General features: G+C 56.2%; 2 protein-coding genes across 3 annotated transcripts; one reads left to right on the forward strand and one right to left on the reverse strand.

The window, feature by feature from the left end:
- Positions 1–1,246: 1,246 nt before the first annotated feature.
- On the reverse strand, positions 1,247–11,991 carry LOC142088065 (cytosolic 5'-nucleotidase 1A-like). 2 transcript variants are annotated; one of them, XM_075162986.1, is made up of 7 exons: positions 11,875–11,991; positions 6,907–6,965; positions 6,017–6,184; positions 5,508–5,637; positions 4,803–4,925; positions 3,554–3,732; positions 1,247–2,988 (listed from the first exon to the last, which is right to left on the reverse strand). In XM_075162986.1, exons 2-7 carry the CDS (start codon positions 6,949–6,951, stop codon positions 2,686–2,688), a joined length of 948 nt encoding a protein of 315 aa, XP_075019087.1. In that variant the 5' UTR covers positions 6,952–6,965; positions 11,875–11,991; the 3' UTR covers positions 1,247–2,685. The 2 variants fall into 2 exon arrangements, with proteins under 2 accessions (XP_075019087.1, XP_075019088.1); XM_075162987.1 differs by lacking the exon at positions 11,875–11,991 and adding an exon at positions 8,766–8,862.
- A 737-nt stretch (positions 11,992–12,728) lies between these two features.
- On the forward strand, positions 12,729–15,943 carry SYT8 (synaptotagmin 8). The gene is made up of 8 exons (XM_075162765.1): positions 12,729–12,857; positions 13,223–13,380; positions 13,526–13,621; positions 13,865–14,032; positions 14,249–14,416; positions 14,618–14,735; positions 15,162–15,295; positions 15,387–15,943. The coding sequence occupies exons 1-8, from the start codon at positions 12,740–12,742 to the stop codon at positions 15,618–15,620; spliced, it is 1,194 nt and encodes a 397-aa protein (XP_075018866.1). The 5' UTR covers positions 12,729–12,739; the 3' UTR covers positions 15,621–15,943.
- The last annotated feature ends 7,945 nt before the right edge of the window (positions 15,944–23,888 follow it).

Below are 23,888 nucleotides of genomic sequence, written 5' to 3' on the forward strand. Positions count from 1 at the left end.
ACCAGCAACCCCTTGAAGGAGGGAGATTAAAATGCCTCAGAAAGCCAAGACTTGAGGAACATCCCAAACATTAATGAACTTATTACAGATGCCTCTAAGACAGAAACAACAAGTTTGCCCTTGCAGCAGGGGGTAAAGCTGCAGCAGTCCTTGCCGGAGGGTGTTTTTGATGCTCCACCTTTGGAGCAGGGCAATAAAGGGCAGTTTTGATGCTACACCTTTGAGTCATGGCCCAAAGCAGCTGCACTTGGCCCCATATGAAGCAACCCTGCAAACCCTGAGCTTCCTTCCTTTTTTCCCATTTTGGGCACATTTTGCCCTGTCATCCCCCGCCATGCTGACAGTGCTGGAGGAAGGCACGCGGCGCCTTCCCCCTGCCTCAGCAGCTTGTGCCCTGTGAAAGCTCACGTGGGCCTGTCCCCACCACCCTTGACTCAGCTAATTCCCCCTCGGCCAAGGCATTGACCGAGCTCCTGCTGGCAAAGGCGATGGGTCGGAGTGGCAGAGGATGTCCGTGACCACCACCACTGCCACCACCGCCGGGTCCGTGTCCCCACTGCCAGCTGCCACTGAAGCAGCCGGCTGTGCATGGTGAGGGGGCTGGAGATCGGTGCTTGGATCCCCGCACCGAGCCCGGTGGTATCTGACCTGCATAAAAGCGGGACGAACATCTGTACCTGCTCACCGGGCATGTTTTGAGCATCCTGTAATTAATGTTTGCTCAGCGACTGAGGCTGACGGGTGCTTAGCATTGTTAGCGAATGATGAGTAGCTGATGTTGTTGATGTTGCTACCTCGAGACATCTAATTTCAGCATCTGGACTGAGCAAAAGGGCCAGGGGCCAGACTGCCGGTGCCAAAATCCTGCCAGGATTTGCGTCTTTGGAGGTGGCTTCCCACCCAAGCCCTGCACATGGGCATGCACAACCTGCCCTGGCAGCGCCGAGTTTGGACCCATATGGTGGCCATGGTGGCAGGGACAGGACCTGTGCTGGTGGCACTGCGGGGCCAGCAGCTCCCCTTGCTAGAGCTAGGCTGGTGGGGCAGAGCGAGTGGGCATGGGGACACGGATGCAAGAAGATGTTCAGGGGCCTAATCCAAAGCCCACTGAAGGTTTCTTCTGTATTTAACCCATCTTGATGCACGCGTATGAGACCTGATTAAAGAACTGAATGTCCATAAAGGAGCACGGAGTTATCCCAGCCCTCCTCCCACACTGCTGAACATGGGCGTGAGGGACAAGCACTCACACGGGGATGCTCGTTTATTTATTTATTGGGGGGAAGAAAGCATTGGTGAGAGTGATGCTTGTGAAGCCTTTAAAAAAAAATTACTTTCTGATTATGCTGAGATTAAAAAAAACTAAGCCCCAGTCACCTTTATCTCCTCCATCCGTAATCCCGCTGCCACCCAGTAGGCACTGCCCTGAGCAGCCAGTTTGTATTTTCTTACAAGGTAGTTCCGGGGAGCTCCCAGGAATTTGGGGTGCCATGTCCCCAGGCAGCACAGTGGCCTCTAGTGGTAACTGCTCACATCCAGCCCTGGGGAAAGAAACCTGCAAATGAATCTTGGGGGGCTGCTTGCTCCCCAGGAAAATTAGGAGCAGAGTCCAAATTGCTGGAGGAGAGGCATCCCTGCATGGGGGGTGGCTTGGTGCCGGGCAGGGTCCTGAGCACACCCACGAACTCCATCTGCACCAAGCAGCTGCACCTGGGACCCCCCACCCACGACCTCCGCCCACGGCCCTGGAGAGCCATTTAAGCTCAGGCCTGGGCACCCAGACCTGCCCTGGTCCATGGGGTGCTGGTCTGCAGCCCTGGCTCCTGCATGGCTTGTGCTGCAGGCAGCCCACCTCCAGTGCCCTCTCCTGGAGGGACATCAGAGCTACATGGCAGCTCTGCCTCCCGCATAGACCTCAACCTGGGTTGCAGTCTTGTCCCTGGCCCATCTCCTGCAGCTTCAGTGTCCTACGGGTCTGGGTCTCCTAATGGCACTCTGTGAGCAGCCTGCGTGCCTAAGGAAAGGTGACTTGGGCTATACTCTCTTCTATACAGGGGCACAGCTTAGGCTTTCTTTCTTCAACCTGGTCACCCATTTCTAAAAAGCTTGTAGGTCTTTTATGGCTTTGAAGTCTTTCTCTCTCTGCTGAGTTTGGCTGGAGCTGCCTGAAGGACTTGCGAACACATCAGCCTCCCCAGGAAACCAAGCCGAGTGTGTCTGCTGAGGCGGGGTCTTGAGGGCTTCCTTTGGGCAGCGGTCCTGGGAGTAAATCTTGGAGACTGTCTAAGCACAGCCAAAGTTAGCATTTTAGTGCTTGGTTTCATGCTTCCTTTAGCTCATGTGTGGGGTAATAACTTCATTTATTTCTTTGCAGAAGAAAAAAGTCTCCAGCTCTTACAGGGCAGGTAGGTGATAGTCTTCAGTGTCACAGCAAGGGTGTCCCTCCTTCCTGGAGCAGTTGCATCTTTTGGCTTTATCCGAAGACCTAAAGGACCTCATACCAGGAGCAGAAATGAGCATCACGTCTTGCCTGGTAGTCTGTGCTCTCATGCAGTGCTCTCATCCCCTTTCCCTGAGGTTTGCTTGCTGCGAAGATTAGGAAATCCTTCCCTCTCCACCAGGTTTGCCTTCAACTGGCCCAGTCCCCTGTGCTGCTGGGAGGGAGGACTGCTGGCCTGCAGCCCATCAGCAGCTGGAAGGGACCCAGGCAGAGGGTACGCCCACATCTCGAGCCCCCTGGATATTATGAAGGCCATCATCAAAGAAAATGTGGGGCTGGATCTGGGCAAGGATGGGGCCCTTGGGAGCCCCGTCCATGAAGAAAGCCTCATCGATGGCCAGACCCCACTGCCGGAGAGTCTTGATGGCTCTGATGCCCATGTCCCGGCCACTGCGGGCGGTCACCAGGTAGGTACGGATGGGGGATTTTTCCTGGCTGAACTTCTTGCGGATCTTCCCAAGGTGCATGGCAAAAGCCTTCAGGGGACCCTGGAAGCACAGCAAGATACTTGAGAGTGGGTGGGAAATAAGGAGACCTCTACTCTGCCTGTATAAGCCACTTGTTCCTTTTCCAGGGTTCCTTTTCCAGGGTCTTTCAGGGCTCTGCAGAGCACAGGGATGCCTGTGGGGTGCAGGATTGGGCAGTGCTGGGGCTGGTGCTGTGCACTGGGGTGCTTGGGAGGAAGGTGAGCATTGTGGTGCTCATCCTAACCCCAAAGTGACCAGGAAGGTACATCGCAGCGAGCAGTGCCTCTGGGTCTGAGTCCTGCAGGGACTTGCGCAGCAAGCAGCCCCAGCCTACGAAAGGTGAAGCGGAAGGAACCACAACCCTGGATGTTTGGGAGCTGATGCTCACTTATAGGAGACATCGGGCCAGATCCACCTCCAGTGGGACTGCAGATCAGGCCCACACCAGGGACCGAGTGCTGGATGCAAAGGGAACCTGTAAGGATTTGTGCTTTTTTGACTACTCATGGCAAAGCCCTAGCAGGAGAGATGCTCACGGTGGGTGTAGAGCCTATGGATGCCCATCAACGTGGGGTGGCTTGCTCACCTCTCCCATGGGCACGGCCTCCATCGCCCGCTCGTACTGCACTGCTCCCTCCAACCCCTGTTCCTGGAAGACCTGGTCCGTCTCATCGGAGAAGAGCACGGCGTCCCCGTCAAACACCACGCGGAGCGGGGTGCTGGGGGCCTGCACCTCCTGCTGGAAGACAAGCGCTGCCGAGACCCCTGCGAGACAGAGCAAGGTGGGGCTCAGGAGGGACACCCCTTCCTGGGGGCCAGCTCCTCCCCGCGCATCTGCTGCAGCCCCGTCCCACACCACAAATGTTGGGGGCTCCAAGCCGGGGGTCTTTCTGTGGGGGTCAGCCCAGCCTTTCTAGAGCTGTGTTATCCCCCCATGGGGATGGACAAGAAAGCGCTGCTGATCAGAGACTGATGTCTGGAGAGATACTCGGTCTGCTAAAAGATGATGGGTGGTTGCATAGGCATGAGCAACCCTCCTTCTGGTGCTCGCTCACCCTGCCAAGCATTAAAATGCCCAGATTTAGCACTCTGAGCTGTGAGTAATAGGGACTGGCACCTCCACTTGATTGGGGTAATTGGCTTAATTACAGGTCTCTTCCTGCAGGCTGCTCCCTGCCTGCCCTCATCCACGGACCGAGGCCCCCGGATGAGAGACACTTGTCAGAGGAATGATGCTCTTCAGGGAGGCTCCCGGAATGTGCTGTGTAGTGAAGGAAAGCCCAGGCTGCAGATGGCTTGCTCCTGACCTTGAAGGACCTTGGCCAGCTGATGTGCTCATACCCAAGCAAATTAATAAGGAGGCGATTAACCCCATTAGAGCTGTTGGGGGGACTGCACTCCCTCCGATCCAGGTCAAGCATGCGCTTACATCTATCACAGAGCACATGTAACTCCGCATGTACCAAGAAAGCAAATTTCTATAGCATCTTCACAGAGCCCTCAGAATCGCCGATGCACTCTCATTGATCCAGGGAGCAGCAGCAGGCAGCATCTTTGGTTAGAAAGGCTTAAATGTCAGGCAGGGAATGATCAGCCCATGGCAGAGCTATGGCCAGAATTATGCATAAAGCACTTGGTGACTTGTGAAGGCATCTGAGAAACCCTGGTGTGTTTGCAGGCTGCTGGTGGGGACGGAGGAGATTGAACTGTTCGGGACTGTACTAGGAATTCCTTGCCCTTGTGAAAGCACAGGCTCTGGCATTGCCTCTTGGTACTGGGCTCCTTGGGGAAAAGCATGGTAGGTTTGGGGACGTGGGATGGAGGGGAGAACACACCTCTCCGGAGGGCATTGCAGACATCTATCCTGTCAGCCGAGAGGAAGAGCTTGACCCCGTGGGACTTCAGGTACTGCGTGGAGTCCTCGTCGCTGACGAAGCAGAACTTGGAGATCTCCAGGCCTTCGGGTCAGGGGATGTAAGCAAAGTCTGTTATGGGGCAACATCCTCCTCGCAGCCCCCCCCTCCCCTCCCAGGGTCTTGGCGTGCTTTGCTGCAGAGCTCAAGGCAATTAATTTCCCAGTGCTGCGTGGGGAACCTGCCCCTGTTCTTGCTGCATCTTCTTGCCCTGTTGCTCCTACAAAACTGCAGAGTGCAGTTAAATATTCCCTTCATCCCTCCCTTAAATGAGTCTTCCTGACAGCACTCTGGGATTTAGGTGTTTTTTTTTTTTTTTAAGAACTCTGTTTCTTTAGTAGCTGCCTGAGGATGCCCAGGCTGTGCAAAATACTGCCAGACCCCCTGGTGCAAGGGATACGGCCGAAGGGAGCCGGGCTCTGCCAAGGAGCCTGTACCCTGGGAATGCTCCAGCACCCTGAGCAAGCTGCATGGGGCTGGCAGGAATTGGGCTTGTTTCCAAAATAACCCCTTCCCCTTGTGTCTCCTGGCTCTGTATTTACCACTCATGCTCCACTGTGGTGCCTTATCTGCTTCGCAGCCTCCCAGGGGGAAGCAGCCCCCCCCCAAGGATGGGGTCCCCCTTACCGTAGTGCTTGGCGCTATTGATGATGCGCACACCGCTCTCTGGGCTGTTGTTGGAGAGCACCAGGATGTCAAAGAGGTCCTTCTCTGCCGGGTTGCTCTCCAGGATCTTCTTGTTCACATACTGCGCCGCCTGCGAGGAGAAGATGAGACTCTTTTGGAGGGGCATGGCTGCGATGGCGTTGGCAGGGCTCTTTAGCCGTTAAGGTTACTGGTTTGTGCTGCATCTGTCAGCTATGGCAAAGCTGCCACGTTATGGAGAGCCAGACAGAGCAACCATCCTGCAAAAGCCATTGCCAGGAGGGCAGGGAGCAGGACACCCCACCAGCGGGGAGGTGGACATGTGGGACCGGTGAGGAGCGCAGGTCTCGATGCCCTGCAATGAAGCCAAGAGGCCAGGACAGGCGTATCTGCACCCTGTGATGGGAGTTGAGAGCTAAGGCCGGGAAAGCTGAGCCTTCACCCCATCCTGTGAGTGTCTGCATGTGCCCCTGGCCGGGTGTGGGGCTCACCTGGATGAAGGCAAAGGCTGTGCCTGGTGGCAGGGGCTTGTCCTGGTTGGCCTGCTGGTGCCTTGTGTATTCCTCCTTGCCCTTCTCCAGGTAGAGCTTGTGCTCCTCCTCCAGGTTGAAGATGGCTCTGGTGGTCACCGCAATGACCAGTGCCTCACTGGGGTCTTTCTGCAGGACAGCGAGGAAAGAGAGGTTGGGGGGAGCAAAGAAGGAGCCTGGGGAGGTGGGGTGAGCAGGGGCACAGACACAGGGCTCCACCAACCAGGGTGGTGGGGTTGGGCTTTGGAGGCATCACCCATGCATCACGGTTCCTGATGCCAGAGGGCCTTTGGAGAAGAGGTACCAAGCCAAATCTTCATCTCAGGCCACCAAGGATGGGGCAGGCAGTTGTGAAACCCTAACCTGTCTGGTAAGTGCCATATGCTCTGAGGACAGCTCACACCAGAGGGGATTGCTTCATGGTGTTTGTGGGCACAGCACAGCCATGGTCACCTCTTTGTGCTGAGCTGGGCACTCTGGGTTTCTCTGCACGTACTGGTGGTTTTACCCTCTCTTTGTGTCTGTTCTGGAGATTCTAATAAAGTCTCTACATGTACAGAAGCTGCTGCTTTCTCCCTGGCCGCTCCAAAATTTAAGTGTGAGCAAATGTACCTGTCCTGTCCATGCAACTGGAGGTTCAGTCCTGCAACCTCTTCCCATGCAGAAATCACACGGACTTCACTGGGACCAGGTGCCCAGCAGCCCCGGGACAGGCCGCTTCTGCTGAAACCTAGGCACAAGCAGTTCAGGCCACCACAGCTCCGGCTTGTGGTGTGTCCTCTTCTGTGGTGGCATTTCAAAATTTGCTTTAGAAATACAGGATGTGTGTTTTGTAACGAACAACCTCTTACCTGTTTCACATCAGTGTTTATGACTGTGCTTTCAGGCTCTGCCATCTTCGACTTTCAGCCTCAAAGAGAAAATATACAATTAAACCGACGCATTATAATACAGCCAATCTAGAGAGGCGGAGGAGTGGAAAAGAAAGGGGACATCCTACCCACCACGTGGAGCAGCCCAAATGAACCTGCTTCTGCTGACCACAGAAGCTTTCTGTTCTGAGAAAGCCTGGTCTAATAGTTCTAATTAAATATGATGAAGTGGCTTTTCAATCACAGATCACTGCTTCCCCCCCCTCCCTCCCCAAGAGTATTTTTCTCCAGGGGGAACTGCTGAAAGTGCTTGTGAAGCTCTTCCCAGCAAAATAAGTCTGTCTTTACACACCTAACTAGGGCTTGGAGATTGGTTGGAGCTAAAAACAGGTCAGATCTTACGGGTAGGCTTCTAGTTCACATCCTTATTGCCTTTCTTGCTACTTTTTTTTGTTTGAATGGTGACTTTGTATTCACAAATAAGCAAGTTCACTGCGTGAGCAGCTCATTTGCAGCTGCAAAAGGCCTGAATGAGAAGAGATGCGTGGTGAGGGCTTGGGTGCAAGACAGGAACCCCCTGATGGGGCTGGTCTGCCCCCCCACCGCCCCCTGAGCCAGCCAGCTCCTACCCTAAAGGTCTCTGTGCAGGCTGCGCTAACCCAGGTCTGGCAGATGAAAGTCAGGAGGGGTTACGTGGTCTGCCTGTGCCTTGCAGCTGAATAAAAAAATCACATTTATTTTTGTACGCCCAGGTGCTGTGGTTTCTGTAACCACCACGCTGTACGCTTCACTTCCATGCGCTTCCAGTGTTAGAAGTGGACTTTTAGGATTCAGCCTGTGGGATGGGAACTGTTCCCATTCCCACTGAGGGGCATCCCATGGGGGTTGTTTCCACCCAGCAGCTCCTACAAGTACGTTGTGGGGTTTCTTTGGAGAGCAGAAGCAGCAATGATGTCTCTGCACAGATGTGCTGGGAATGGCAGGGGGGTTAAAACCTCATTTACCAGTTCATGCCTTACCTGATTACTGGGTTGGGGGGCTGTGCAAGCGTAGACCAAAGCCAGCATGCAGCGTAAAGGGGAAGTCAGGGTCTCCAGGGAGACCTTTCCTTTCCCTTAATTTTCTTTAATTCTTTTTTATTATTTAGGGGCTGTGCAAAGTATTGCCTGGGCTGGTAGGAGATGCACTTGGCTGATGCCAGCCCCGAGAGCCAGAGCCTTGCCGTAGGGGTTCAGTGTTTGCATGGGCACTCCCCAGCTGCCCCCAGGGTGGAAAGCCCTGCTGGCAGGGCTGCCTCCCCAGCCTGGGGGTGCCTGGAAAGCCAGGAGATGCTGAGCATCCCTCTGCTGCTTCCACCCATAACCCATGCTGGGAAGGGGTCTCCTCCCACAGAGCAGGGCAGAGGGTGACAACCACCAGCCCTTGTCTGCTGAGCAGGGAGAAGCTTTCCTCTGACCGAATTTCAGCAAAGCACTTTTCTAAAAGTGAAAATGAAATGAGAGGAGGCAACGGAGCTGAGCAGCCCTTCCTGGAGGGAGAACACCACCTCTAATTTTTGCTCTGTCCTTCCAAACGCTGCAAACTGAGCCTGATTTTTCCTTTCCACCTACCTGCCTCTAACAACTGCAGTGTTGCTTACATACAGATACGTGTATACGCACATGCACACATCTCCGCTGCGAGCACCCCCCATGCACACAATGCCAGACATGCAGGAAAGCGTTTCAGGCGGATGCTCGCTGGTCCCCGCAGCTCGTCCTACAGCCACGGCGCACAAAGCGGCTATTACCCCACTGCACACAGCCAGGATTTTGCTAGGGAGAAAAGCCCAAACTCACCGTGAGCGCTGCCTCTGCTCCCTGGTGCAGCCCGTCCAGTGGCAGCATCCAAACTTTGCCCAAGATGCTGCCGTTTATATTTCCCCCTCCCCGTGCTGGCAGGAAGCAGGCAGGAGCCAGGCTGGGGTGCAGCTCCGCTCCCCGGCGTGCTGGGATTTGTAGGCAGCCCGGCGGGTTGGCGTCGTGCCTGGGCCAGACTGCATTTCCCAGCTGGCGCCGCACAGGCGGCTCACGGCCGCCCGGGCCTGGCCTCGGCCATGGCCGCGCTCTGGGGAAGGGGGTCAGCCCTGGTCCTGCTTTTCGGGCTCCCTCGGAGCTCTTGCTCCGTCGCCACTTGCTGCCCGCAAGTGCTGCAGCGATGTCTATTTCTGTAGCTGGGATATTTATAGCGTGCCTCCAGACCTCTCATTTCCCAGCCCTTGAATACATAATGGTTGTGGTTTTGACCGAAAATATAGGGGTACCTATCCAAGAGCGGCTTGCAGCGTATGCAGGCAGATGTAGGGAGCTGGGCCAGGCGGAAAAGCTGGTGCAGAGCGTGGCAGGGTGCAACGGGGGTTCACCACATTTGCAATTTCATTGTAATGTTTTTGGGTCCCTTTTCCCTTCTTTTCTGAAAGCTGCCTCTTACACACTGCCCTGTGTGTAATTGGGGTGATTTTGGGGCTGGGACCTTGCTTTTCCAGGTGGGCTGTGCGGCACCCAGCCCTGCGAGGCTCAGGCTGCCGGGGTATTTAAACACCCCCTTTCTGCCCAAGAGTGAGATTTCGGGGGGTGGGGGCTGACACAGAGGAGCGGCTGCCATCCTGCAGCTTCTCCCTTGCCCAGCTGGGGCAGGTCCCTGCCCTGCTGCTGGAAGATGGCCCAGAGCAGCAGCCGCCCCAGCCTGGCTCCTGCCAAAGGAGACCAAACTCACCCGCATTAGGGCCGAGCAGCCGTCCCCCTGCGTGGCACAAGGTTATCACCTGCATCACCAAATCTCCTCCCAAAGTGCGGGCTGCGAGCGGGGTCCCGCGCAGCTTGGCTTCACCGAGATGCTTGTCTCTAGCAAACAGCCTGTCAAAAAGGCTGCTGATATGCTCAGCGTTTAGCATGCATGGGCAAACCCCCTTTCCCTGACTGATTTTATTGGGCATGTTCCCTTTTCCCCCTGTCCCCCTTATGCATTTCTTCCATGCATCCTCCGGGACTGCCAGTTTAGAGCAAAAAGTATTCTGGCATCTATGTTTCCCCCCGCGAGGTTTGCTGCAGCATCATTCCCACAGCATCTCCTGCTCCTGGAGATGATGCTTCTCTGAGCAGCAGGAGTGCAGGGTGCTTGTGAGTGGGGCCGTGTTTCGGGTGGCCAAGGGGCAGCCCTGGCACCTCTCCAGTGGCCAGGCGCCCGGTGTGGCAATGCCTTGGTGGCCATGTGAAAATCTGGCAGGACCGGTGAGCCAGGGTGGCCGGGCAGAGCTGGGATGGGTCTGGTTTCTGGGGCCTCTCCCCCCATGTCCACGTCAGCCATCGGGCACTGGCGGTATCGCTCCCTGCTTACGGCACCGCCCCAAATTTCTGTCATGACAAGGCGGGTTTTGGGCTGATTTTGCTGAATTGGCAGCAAGGGAAGATGTGTGCAAGCGTAAATTTAATGCGACAGGGATGCTGGTGAAATCGCTCCTGGCCGTGTGCCTGGTGCTGCTCCTGTTGGTGCTGGGAGCCACCCAAGCAGCATCCCCTCGCCCCGCCTGTCCTCCCTGCCGCGTTAGAGCGGAGCATCCTCGTTCATCCCCACTGCCGCACGCATTTCCCGGGCCCTCGCATGGTGCATTAAACCACCGCGTGCCCCTGTGGGCCAACGAGCTGGGCTCCCCAAGTGCAGAGCTAACCAGGGATGGATGCGGCCATGCACCCGTCCCCTTGCAAGCGTCCGTCCCCTTGTGCCACGCGGGTCCAGCCCAGCATCGCTGCAGGGGTAACTTGAAGAAGCGAATTTGCCAGGGCGCAGAGCCGGGCAGTGATGCCCGCCGGCTTCTCGCAGGCAGGAGGCAGGTTTTGCTTCCTGGTCCGGCAGGGAGTTCCCCGCTGGCTTTTCGCCTGCGTGAGCACTGCTTGGGTCAGCGGCGAGGTGGGGCTGACGGAGCTGCTGGGGCCACCCGGTTCCTGGGCTGGCAAAGCAGACTTTCCTGTTTTGGCCGTGCCGAACAGCCACCATTCCTGCTGTGGCTCCACGCCCAGCGGGGTCCCGTCTCACCCCGCAGCATGCCCCTGCCATGCGTGGTGGCTGGGCCCGAAGCTCGCCCAGTGGGGAAGGGAGACTGATGCTGGGAAGGAGAAGTGTTGGTAAGTCTGGTTTCGGGAGCCCAGTTGGGACAGGGTGGGAGCAAGAAGCAGGGCTCCCCCAGCCCCTTTTCCAGGAGCAGGGATGCTCGATGTTCCCTGCAGAGCCCACTGAGGCTGCCGCTGCCTCTCCCTGACCCCATCGTCACCAAAACAGCAGCTCAGGTCACCCTGCGGGGCTGGGTGAGCTTTTTTTTTAAACCAGGGTCAATGTTAGACTAATGTGACACAGGCCATGGGGGTCTGGCAGGGAAAAAGTGCTGAGACACGTAATTCTGTGCTGGGTGGGTGCCTGCTCGCCCGCACTGTCGTGTCCACCCACCACCGCAGCCCGAAGCCGCAGCCCAGCGCCTCCTAAATATCATAGGCACGTCACCGGCCACCAATTTCCGCGTATTGGGACAGGAGAAACCGATCATTAAAGCTGCTGGTGGAGAGGCTGCAAGCGGAGCTCGGGCGTCCAACGGCACAGATGTCCCAGGTGGCCCTGGGCAAGTCACTTAACCTGCGCCTCATTGCCCCAGCGATGATGCAGCAGGGATGACAGCAATTCCCACGTCCCTTCAGCCCTATGCCCGCAGGCGGCAAAGCCAGCTCTTGGGAAAATTAAAAGTTCTTGCTGGCTTCGCGGGCTCAGCGGAGGGAAGCGCAGAGGTGGTTTCTCCCCGTGTGGGAGTGGGCAGAACGTGGGCAGAGCGCAGGCAGAGCGAGGCGGTGTTGGCTGCTCGAGCGGGGACGCGCTCGGCCGCGGGGCGGGCAGCTGGGGCAGCCACGGCAAACAGGTCCATACCTGCCAGCCTCGGTCACGGCACCGGGGCTGGGTGCTGCCAGCACCGCGACGGCTGCAGACCCGCTCGCCGCGCAGCCCGGCTCCTGGAGCACCTCTCCCGCTGCCGCTCCTCACCCGAAAGGAGGCAAGAAGGAGGTTTTAGCTAGGAGGAAGCGTTCATGCTAGAATAAGAGCCTTGGTATGGGGAGAGCAGTAGTGAAAAATCCATTCTGCTTTAAATTTGAAGCCTTCCCTTAAGCCGCGTCAGCGTTGCCATGTGCACGGGTCGGGCTTACGCAAAGCTTCCGAGCCAGCGTGACCCCAGCCTGGTGGCACCACTGCCACCTGCAACGGGGGCACCAGCCCCGCTGCAAGCCCAGGAGCAAACCCTCCCGCCCCTCAGCCCTGCGAGAGGGGGGGAAATAGCCGAAAAAGGGTGTTAGCTAAAGGTGGGGCTTGCCTGGGGCTGAGCAAACCCTTCAGCTCATGCTGCCTGGCCAGGGAGGAGCCAGCACAAAACAGCTCTTGGTTTTTTTTCCCCTGCAGCCAGGTGATTCCTATTCTCAAAAACAAAGGAAAACTCCTTAAGCCACCCCCCGGCTCCCTCCCCTTTCCGAAGGCAGGCTTGCAAGGATATATATAAATGAGAAGGCTGTAGGCGAGGGGCTGGCTGGTGCAGAGCCCTCCCTGCCCGCGGCTCCCTCCCGATCCATTTCACACCTCATTGCCAAAGTGGCCAAACCCTAAATGCTTACGCTGGCCTTTATGTTTTAATTGTGTTTGCTCTCATTAGAGCCCTGGGCCACCAGCAGTCCACGCGCTACTGGAAAGGAAATCCCCACCCTGTTAATTTTTGCTTGCTTCCCCAGGTCACCCCAGCTTAGCCATGGCGGTGGCAGCCAGCAAAGGCAAGGCGACGGCCTCCCCGCTCACCAGCAGCCCCGTGGCCATCGCCACCACGGCTTGGCCGGGCTTCCTGGGGGGCTGGCTTAGCCGCATCCCACGTGAGTACGGCAGCGCTTGCTTCGCTCTCTCGGGCAGCGTTATCCCGGGGGGCTCCTGGACTCTGAGGCTGTGTATCCACTTCTCCCACCCTCCAAATCCCTTATTCCAGCAGGGTCCATCGGGGTGGGGATGGTGCAGAGTGGTACCGCACCGCTCCGGGAGCCCAGGGCATCCTTGCTGCCCGTTTGGGGAATGGTGTCCAGCTGCAGCCTCCCTGCATGGGGCTTGTCCAGGATTAAAGGGGCAGCTTTGAAAGTACAATTCCTTAATGCTGAAGCACCAGGAAGGGATTTAAATGCACACTACACGTTTTTGCTTGGGATTAACTCTTCTGTCCATCTCCACTCCCTGAACATCGCACCAGTCCCCAAATGGGCGCTCATTGCTGTGGCTGTGGCAGTGGCCGTTCTCCTCCTCCTCTTCCTCATCTGCATCGTCAGGTGCTGCTGTGGCAAGAAGAAGCCCAAGAAGAAGGAGAGAGTCAGCTTGCATGCCGTCAGTGGCTCCAGCACAGCCTGCCTCGTGCGTCCTGCTTTCCCCTCTCCCCCACCTCCCTCCTCCCCGGGGGTTTGCTGCCGTGCTGCCCAGTCCTGGGGGTGGTGGGAGCACGGCATGGCCGGGGACGTGGCTGAGCATGTCCTGAGGGTAGTGCTGCTCTCTGCCGCAGGTCCAGCCCGAGATGGAGGACCTGGAGCGGGGCGCGGAGAAGATGGGGCGAGGAAAGCTGCAGTACTCCCTGGAATACAACTTCCGTGCGCAGGAGGTGGGGATGTTTGTGGCTGCGGCAAGGCAGGGAAAAGGCTTTGTTCTTGCATGGTCCCTCTTTGCTGCCCACCGAGGTAGACCATACCCTCTCGCACCCCCTCCCTGCCTGCAGCCTGCCGGCTCTCACGCCCACGTGGCATGGAGGCGTCCTCCCTGCTGCACTTGCTTGCTTCCCACTGAGCCCCTGGCCATCTGCCCCATCCTCCTCCACCTGGTGACCTTGTGCATCGCTCCTTTTAAGCTAAAAGTTGGCGTGAAGCAGGCAGCCGAGCTGAAGGCCATGGACAGCGGAGGCACATCTGATCCGTACGTGATCGTCTACCTAACGTCTGATATGAAGAAGAAATACGAGACCAAGGTTTACCACAAGACCCTGAACCCCGTCTTCAATGAGAGCTTCACTTTCCAGGTAGGAAACTATAGCTGATGACGGTTTTATGGTCCCATCAAGAGCGTTGCATGGGCACTGCTCCCTGGCCACAAACCTCTCCAGGCAGGGAGATGCTTTTGCCACTGGATGGGGAAGCATCAGAGTCAAAGACCTGTTATCGTGTCCGCCGCCCCGTCCCATGGGGCAGGACTGCCACTGAAGAGTGAGTTCAGGCTTTCAGGTCCTCCCCTGCAGGTACCCCAGGCGGAGGTGCCTGAATCCACCCTGGTGATGCAGATCTACGACTTCAACCGCTTCACCAAGCACAACATCATCGGTGAGGTCCGGTTGCCTCTGGCCAGTATCAACCTGCAGCATGTCATCGAGCAGTGGAGCGACCTGGTGGCGGCCAGTAAAGTGGAGGTTGGTCCCGGTGGATGGGAAACTCTGCTGGGAGGAACGCGCTGTTGCTTTTGCTTCGCTTGCCACCACCCCAAGAAGCAGCCGCTTGGGGGCAAGCATGAGGGTGGGGGACACTCAAGAAACGTGGGTCCAGCCTGGTGCTCCAGCCCCAGGTAAGCCAGCTCCTCTGCCTGGTGCTCATGGCTGGCATCTCTCTATCAGGAAGAGCAGCTGGGTGAGATCTGCTTCTCGCTGCGCTACGTCCCCAGCACCAGCAAGCTAACGGTGCTCATCCTGGAAGCCAAGAAGCTGAAGCGGATGGACTCCCACGGGCTCTCAGGTCAGCAGGGACTGCTCGTGCTCAGATCTCTCTACCCCTGCCCAGGCCTTAACGATGGCACCCAGAGCTGCAAAGCCTTGAAAGCTCCTGGTGCAGAGACCTGCTTCCCTCCCCCACCACCATACCCAGCCCTTGGCCGGCTCCCAGCCTTCCCCAGCACAGATACTCCAGCTTTGGGCAGAGCTGGAGGTATCTCCCAGGAGGAGATGTCATGGCTGGATGGTGCGGGGAGCTCGTGGCAGGAGGAGGCAGGGGGAGGTGAGCTCTGGGGTGGCTGGCAAGGGGAAGAGGGGTGGATGCTCACCATGAGGAGTCACAAGTGGGATGCCGCGCTCTGCTTGGGAATGGCCCAGGGAAGCTGTTTCGTGGCTGAGCTCCTCAGTCAAAAATTGTCACTTGTGTCAGCCATGTCCTCTCTCTCCTCAGATCCTTTTGTCAAGGTGCATCTCATCCTGAACAGGAAGAAATGGAAGAAGAAGACGACAAGTGTGAAGAAAAACACCTTAAACCCTTACTTCAATGAGGTGTTTGTTTTTGAGGTGCCTTTCAGTCAGATCCAGGTGGGTTTCCCTGCAGCTCCCAGGGCTGAGTGGGTCCCCGCTGCGGCAAGCCCCCTCCCACTGACCCTCTTCCTTGTGTTCTCCCCCCCAGAACGTGGACGTGGTCATCTCCGTCTGGGATCATGACAAAGTGACCAAGAATGAGCCCATTGGCAAAATTTTCCTGGGCTGCCGGGCCAGGGGCAACCAGCTGCGGCACTGGTCCGACATGCTGTCCAACCCACGCCGGCCCCTCGCCCAGTGGCACAGCCTGCAGCCCCCAGATGTGGTCGACAAAGCTCTGGGGCTGAAGTCCCACCTCAAGCTGTCCCTGCCCCCCAGATAGTGGGGGTCTCCTCCTCCACCCGGGGAGCAGGATGGAGAGCTTGCAGAGGGGTGAGGGGCTTCTGCTCAGCAGCATCGAGACGTGTTGGTTCCAGCTCAGTGTCAGCAAAGAGGGGACTGGGGGCTCTTTTTGGCCAAGAGATGATCTGCCTGCTGGTGCAGCTTATGCCCTGTGTAATGCCCGGAGCGGGGCAGCTCGGCACCCCAGGGCAAGGCTGGACATGGAGCAGAGGATGCTAGAGGTGACAGCGTGGGCACAGGAGCCGGCTCATCCCAGACGCTGACGGGCCAGGGGAACAAATACACAGAGCTTCAAGCTCATGCAAAACCACCGAGTCCATTGATATTTTTAAAGCAGAGAATTAACGTGCTGGCAGTCTGGGGTGGGAAGTTTCTTTGTTTGTGAATAACTCGGCAAGAGGCGAGTTCTTGGGAAGGTTTTATATGTCCTGTGAAGGCTTTTAAACAAGACCAAGATCTTGAAGCACCCTAAGAGGCCTGAGAGGAGAGAAAGAGGACAGGCTGGCGAGGAAGGTGTTGGAGATACAGGACTAGCTCTTTAGTGCCTCTGTGATACGCACGCTTTGTGTCCTGGCTAGAGGCTAAATGAGACGGCAAAATCAGCCACTGGTTGTCCACGTGGCTTCACCCTTAGTCCATTCCCAGCCCGTGCTGACTTGTGCACCCCAAGATGTGACTCAGGCTGTGGGACTCACCAGTGACCATCCCCATGGACCGTGCAGATGAGGATGCACGGTGTCGGCTCCATCCACCCCGTGTGGTCCTACAGTACTAGCACCACAAGGTTTGCACCCCCAGCACCTGGAGGTGCAAACCAGGTTTCATGCCATGATCACACTATCCTGATGAAGGCTGGATTGCAGCCCTCGTGTCACTTCTGGGCAGGTTTCATGTAATCTGGGAGGGTTTTGTGGCCACATGTCCTGCCCTGCCTTGCTTTGTGGGGCCTTGGGGGTGGGGGCTATGTAAAGATCCCTCCTAGAAGGATGAGGGCATCGGCGAGGTGCCACGGTCCCTACCTGTCCTTGAATATGCCGCAGTTTGGGGCGGCTCGAGAGCAGCTCCTCTGAGCCATCTGCAGGAGGAAGCTCACTGCATTGGGCTGGAGGAGGGAATCGCCCTTGCTCCAAAATACTTCTGCTACAAAGCAGCCATAGCACACAGGGGACTTGGGCTCATACCATGGAATTTTGACCCAAAAGACAAAAGTAATTCGTACCGCGGGGAGCTGCGGGCATGACACTAATAGCTATCGCCTGGGCTCTGGAGGGAAGAGCGCCTGGTGCATTAATGAAGAGCCATTAATATTGTAAAAGCAGTTAATCTGTAATTACCCGGAGCTCCACGGAGCGACCGTCTGAGAGTTAAACAACCATGGTGAAGCTGAGGAAGATTATGAAAACTCTTGATAGAGATTAATGACCTGAGCTTAACCATAAAAAGCTGCTGCATCTGCTTCTTGATAAATATTCTCCAGGTTTTGCCGTGGCCGTGAGGAGGGAAGAAATGATAGGGTGGTTTCGAGATGGCTGTAACAAGTGGAGTGTGGCTTCTGCTGGGGAAACAGCATCTGCTGGCGGCCGCTAATGAGCTGGAGGAGATCAGTCACCTGAGAAAGACTTGTAAAGGGATGCTTGAAAGCCTCAACCTTCAGTCTCAGCCTTAAATCAGGTTGGAACGGGCTGTGCAGAAGGGAACATCTCTGAATTGGGTTTGGGGTCCCAAATCCATCGCCAGGTTGGTTTTTGGTGATGCTGTGTGGTGATTTAGGGCCATGCAGGACCCAGAAGGGTTTTGGAGGTGCTGGGAACAGGCATTTCTTGTGTGTGTGTGTGTATGTGCTTTTTCCAGCCCCCTTTTTTGAAGTTGTTGTTGTTGAAGTTGTGGCCTTGAGGTTCACTGCACAATTTACGGGGCTGGGCATAAAAGCATGTACATATTAGTCCTCAAATGGCCACAGCTGAAGAAAGTGCAGGGACATCCCCTCCTTGAGAAATACCATCCCCAATACCAGTGCCCACCGCTCCTCTCTCCAGCTTTGGCTTTGCTCAGAGCCCAAATTGCCGGCGCAGTCCCAGGTGAGCAGAGCCAACAAGGGAAGCCCATGGCACTTTTTTGGGGGAAGCCAGAGACCTCGGGAGCAAGCCCCTGGCTGGGCCAGCTCCAGGCAGCCTGGGCTGATCCTTGGAGCTCAGCAAACGGATTTGTTTGCTCATGAGGGAGAGGCAAGCGGGTGGGGATGATCTCCACCCAGCTCCAGTATTTAATGCACCAAGGCTGCTTTCTTCCTCCGTCATTGCTTTCCCTTCTCAGTCTGCCTTGTGCTCTTACAACAAGGCTTTGAGCGCTCTTCTCCTCCGGCAGGATCCTTTTTCTATCTGCTGGCAGCTGTTTGAAGCAGGGCTGGCAGAGCTGGGCTTCGTTTCACGGCTTATTTCCCCCAAAGTGAACGCAGCCCCCTTGGGAGCCTGTTCATGGGAAGGAGGACGGCCTCATCTCACATGCAAACATCTCCTTTTCACCTTGGCCTTGGCAAGGCCAGTTGTCCCCCACCCACCAAGGCCAGATGTCTGAGCATCTTCTGCCCGACCGATGATCCTTGTGTACTTGGAGGGCATGGAGCAGGAAGATTCCCTAGTGGAAGATGCAACAAGAAGAGACATTAAAGGAGGGGGAAACCAACTCCTCAGCTTGTGTCTGTGCTGGATTCCCCCGTCTGCATCTAGAGGGCAGGGCAGGTACGTGCTCCAAGCTGGGTCTCTGTGTCATCTGGTCTGTGGCCCCCGGAGAGCCTAACCAGCCCAGATTTCTTCTTCTGGAGATGGAGCGCGTGTGCGAGAGGGAGAGAAAGCTGTGATGCTCTGGTGCAAGCCCGTTCCCATTGCTGCAGAGCCAGTTGGCACCCGGGCGGCAATGCTGGAGGTGTTCACGTGGCTTTTTCCAGGAGGCAGGAGACAGCCTGATCCTGCACCACAGGGGCAAAGGGGGTTTTGCTGGGGGGTTAAGAGGGGCAAAAGCAGGTATCCAAAGCCAGGTTGCATGGTACGAGGTGTCTGGGTGGCAGGTGGGGAGTTCGCTCCTCTGCTTCATGCAAGGGATAAGCCCTCTGCATTTAATTAGCAGCTTTGCAGGATGGTGGCAAGGCAAAAAGCAGGGCTTGGGCCAGGCAGAGGTCTGTTAAAGGAGACAAGAAGTACTGAAAATTGAGGTGTTTGCTATTAAGATTTATAATCTTAATTATTTCTATCCAGATCCAAGACTTCTGACCTCCAGAAGTCCCTCCCAAAGTGAGTTATTCCCTCATTCAGTGATTTTTATGATATTTGTCCCTGCGCTTCAGGAAATCAAACAGGAGAGCCGCACCAGGAGACGGCTGAGCCTTATACTTGCTTGTTGCCAGTCATCTGCCATGAGACAAAAATGATTATGGGCTGTCATCGTTCAGCCTGAGTATGCGCTGGCTGTCCTCCAGCCACAGATTTTTTGGCTAGTCTCACAGTTTTTGAGAGCTGGAGAGTATCTAAGCTTTTCTTACAAGGAGCAAGCGTGCCCGTTTTATAAATATTCGATAACTAGCCTCATTATGGTTAACAATTTTATGGGGAAACGTGTACTTTGCCATACAACAGTTTCTTATTAAAAGCCCCGGCTTCTGGATTTGCAGGGTCTTGTGCAGGTTTGCAGCTTTTTTTAAAAAGCACATTTTTATCCTTTGTGGTTGCAGAGGCGGAGGGAGATGTATGAGGATGCCTCCAGGCTCAAAACCCAGAGGCAAAGCGAGAGGGTGGTTGGCTTTTGTTTGAGGCTCTTGCAAAGGAGCGGGGGTCCCGGCAGCCACCCGGCCATGCCGTGAGGCCGGGGTTCGCCGTGGGACGCTGGCTGTGCGCGACGGCGGAGGGAGGCCCCGCGCAAGGGTCGCCAGCTGCCGCCGAGGTTTGCAAGGTGGGTGGGAGGAACGCCGGGACCCCTCACCCGGAGCAGAGGAGGGGAGGCGAGGCGGCGTGGGCTGCAGCCAGCCTCTCCCTGCCCGGACCCCCACTCTCGGGGGGCCCAGAGCCACGCTTCCTACTGAAACTACATCTCCCAGGCTGCCCGGCACGCTGCCCTGCTGCCAGCTCCCCAGGGAGGGCTGCTTGGAGGAGACGGGGGGCCCCCACCGGCCCTGGCATCCTGCCCTCACCTACGGTAAAGCACCGCGGCGGGATGAGGGGGGGAAACTTTGCTGAAGGGTCTTGCGCGATGCAGGGTGGGAGGGACGGCTGCGGTCAGCCGAGTGGCCTCTGGGAAACTCCGGTGGAAAAGGGGGGGTACTGGGAAGGGGTGCTGGGAGAGCCCCCCCCCCCCAGGCGCCGGTGGGAAAGGGATGGAGGGAGGAGGTCGTGCCTGGGTGCTGGGGTCTCTGGGGGGGTGCACGGGAGGGAGGGGAGGGGAGGGGGGCTTTGTGCTGAAGCTGGAAGCCGGGGCGGGGGGCGAGGGGAGCGAGAGGGGCTGCAGGATGGTGCGCTGCTGCCTTTCGGGGTGATTGCTTCCTCCTCTGCCCTGGCCGAGTCTGCTGTGGATGTGACTTCCAGTTTTTCAGAGAAACAGGCAAGGAGCCCTGCCCCTATCCCTGCCCTTATTTCTACTCTCCCTATCCCCTTTTTTCTATGCTTTTCCCCCTTTTTCCTGCCCCTGCCTCTCTCTCTGCCCTCTTTTCTCTGCCCCTTTGCCCCTGGCCCAACTGCTGCTGGGGGTCTCGCATTTGGGACTGTTCCTGCCCCAGACTGGGCTTGTTTTGCTTCTGCATCAGTCTGGTGACACAGAGGTGTTTCTAGGACCACTTCACATCCCGGTGCACCCTTCACTGCCATGGACAGGAATGGAGGAGGATTTCCCTGGGGGGTAGCAGCCTCCTGCCCCAACCAGTCCCGTCTGAGGAACGGGACTGGTAATGGGTATGCGGAGATGCTCCTTCCATTTGAACTTTGTGAGCAGCCCTAAAAAACCTAAACCTCCCATTTCTCCATATTTCAGGTCTTGGCAGGATGGAATCAGGGGAGAAGCAGCACAAGGATTTCATCACTGCCACGCTGCCAGGCAAAAGATGCCCCCCAAAGAAGATGGGCTTTACGGGTGAGTGGATGCCCACCTGTGATGACTTGTTGCACGTCAACAAGACGGGGATTTCTCAACCAGCCTTGCTAACTTCACACAAGGGTGATGAAACCCCTGCGGGCACTTATTGCAGTTCAATTTGAGCAGAAACAAGCATGAAGTCAATTAGGAATAGGAGTTGAACTGAGCTGAAATGAGGTCTTGACCTGCAAACACCCCAACTCATATCTTATTTTAACTCCTTTGAGCAGTATCTGGGAAGATGGTAGTTTTGCAAACAAGTGTTTCATCATCATTCATCATGACCCTGCTCATAAACATGGACATTGCAGATGTCCCTGTCTGAGCCAGTTGTCTGCGGGCAACAAGCCCTCTGTGGGAAACGGGCACTTTGAGTAGTGAATCATTCATCGTTCGCTTAGGATGAGAAGAATTGCACCCTTGGAAGAGCCAGTTCTCATTGCCTGTGAAGAAAATGGCTGGCTCAGGTGGAGGTTTCTGGCCAGTCGGCGTCTGGGTTTGCCCTGGATGGAGAGCATTTTCCTCTTAACATACATAAAAGTCAGTGCAGTTTTGACATAGGAGCCTGAATTTTGGCATGAAGGGCCTCACTTAAGACAGCCCAGTTAAAACACTTGGTCTTGGTGTTATAAAAAGCTGGTCGGGAACTGTACTCTGGATGGGACAAAGGATACATTCACATCTGCAAAGGCCAGAAAGAAAATCTTCTGAAGGCCTCTCTGTTTTGGTTGCACTCATCCCACACCACCCCTGACTTTTGGGTATGTGCTAAACTCAGGTCTGGCTCCATAGGGGAAAAATCTTCTCAAATACACCCTGAAGTAAGCAGCATGGGGGATGGAGTTGAAAGATACTCGATGGGGTTGGGTGTTGAGTTTTCCTGGCTCAGCCCTCTCCTAGTCTAAGCTTATCCCCTCCCTTCCCAGGTCTGATTGCAAAGCACCTCCAGAAGACCTTCCAGAGGTCCATCGCCTTGCAGCTGTCTTCCCCCATGGCTCTCTCTCAGTGTTGTGCAGGTAGGTGAGGCTGCTGAGGGTCTCTGCAGCTCCCAGCTTTTTTATAAAATGTGGTGTCTGGGGTCACGCGGCACTTGCAAAAAGCCAGTGGGCTTGAAATGGGTAATTCCTCGAGAATCATTCCCTATGTGGCTAACGGTTTGTAGGGCAGTCACTGACCTTGGGGAGAGAAGAGCTTTGTGCTTTATTGCTCTTTTTTTTTTGAGCTCTATGGCCACTTTTTTTTTTTTTTACTAACACAATGTTCTTGCTGCTGCTTCGTTTTGGCACAGAGCCTGAAAGACCTTTTGGGAGCAAAGACATGTTCCAACCATATTCATTTGAGCACACAGAGGTCTCATCCTGTTCTCCAGACACGGTCTGGGTCATGCCCTGGTCTTTAGCAGAGTCTGAAGACATGCAGACACATGGAGGATTGTGATCAGATGTCAGGTCACTGCGGTAATATTATCCAGGGGCAGTCTCGGTGGAATGCCGGAGGGACCACCTCAGCTGCTGGAGGCCTGGGCATGGAGCACCATCGGGCAGAGGTGTTGGCTGTTGGCTTTCCAGAGGGCCTACCAACTCAGCCTGGGGCCGTGGAGAAAGGGCCAGGCTGTGGCAGGGTCTGAGGCACCTTCTGGTCCAAGTATCCTGGGTGGAAGTGGGAAAAACTCCTGTGAGGAGTGAGATCTGCACCCAGGGCTTAGCTGGGAACCCAGCGATCCTAACCCTGGCTATGAACGCAGCCTCTCCATCGCTGGAGACTGAAGCCCTCAGGTGCAACCGTGATCAGAAGGGGCTTCATCCAGAGAGGTTTTCTGTTATTTGCCCTCTCCCTGCAGCTGCTCTTCACCCCTTCGTGTTTTCAGTTTGAAATGCCATCCTTCCTCCGGGCCCCAGCTTGCAATGAGTTGCAAACCCCTCCAGCAGCCCACACCTAAGAGTGTCCCTCTGGAGTGGAAGGGATCATTAAAATGCCTTGTTTCTCTTCAAGGCCAGTGTTTATGTCGAAAGCACCTGCGTGTGAGTACTTGTGCGTGTCCATATGGAGTTGTTCTGTTCCTACAGGCTCTTGTCCAAACTTGGTGATGAGTAAAAGTGAAATGCATGAAGAGAAGGGTGGGGATGTGGTGTCCATAGCCGCGCAGCCTGGCAGGACACACCGGTCACTCTGCTTAGAGCCGTCAGCAGGAGGGGACAACCGCTCCAGCAAGTCAGCACTCCAGGACTGGCAGAGCGGTCTGCAGGTCCAGGTGAGCCTTTATGGCGTGTTTGTGCCTGTCCCAGGGGAACAGGATGGCTGGGTATTTGGGCTGGTGATGTGCAAGGTCTTCAGGGCCTCTAGTGTCTCCAAGCGCTGCCGTGGGCAAAGCCAGCTGCCAGCTCGTGCCTCCTTGCTTGTGCAACTGGAGAGCCGAGTTTCTGCGGTCTCACCAGTTCTTTTCTTTTTTTTGCAGATGGAAGAGGCTGATAGTGAAGGGGCAGCCCACAGCACAGGGTCCCTGGCACAGGCATCCCATTCTTGTGCCCTCAGATCCAGTCCCACCCCTGCTTCTCCCCTGCCTTGTCCAGCAGACTCCCCTTCCAAGTCCAAGCTCTCCCACTGCTTCTCAGTCTTCTTGCCACCATCGAGGGGCTCCAAGCCTGATTCGAGCCCTCTGCTCCATGCCAGCTCCAAGAAATCCCTCAGAGGGAGCTGGAAGAACCCGCGTCCTGAGGAGCCTGCTGGTCTGAAACCAGGAGAGCCTGCACGTTCTCCCTTCACAGGACCCATCATTGCTCGGATAACTGACTGCATCTACCTGGGGAACCTCAACGCCGCCTACAGCGGGCGGGCTCTGTGCACCAACAGCATTGACAGCATCATCGACATGAGCAGCCTGCCCAGTGACCGCAGCCTGAGCATCATCCCCTGCACGTGCCAACGGGGAGGGTTCAAGCACAGTTGGTCACGCCTCAAGGTCGACATCCAGACTCCGCTCCATGGGGATTGTCACAAAATGGGGCAACCCTGCTTCCGGGACATCAACGAGTGCATCGAAGCCTCGCTGGAGAAAGGGAAGCGTGTCCTCATCCACTGCAGGGATGGTTACTCGCTAGGTCCTACTTGCGTCATTCAGTACCTGATGGTCAAG

Source organism: Calonectris borealis, chromosome 14 (assembly GCF_964195595.1).
Source record: "Calonectris borealis chromosome 14, bCalBor7.hap1.2, whole genome shotgun sequence".
NCBI lineage: Eukaryota > Metazoa > Chordata > Aves > Procellariiformes > Procellariidae > Calonectris > Calonectris borealis.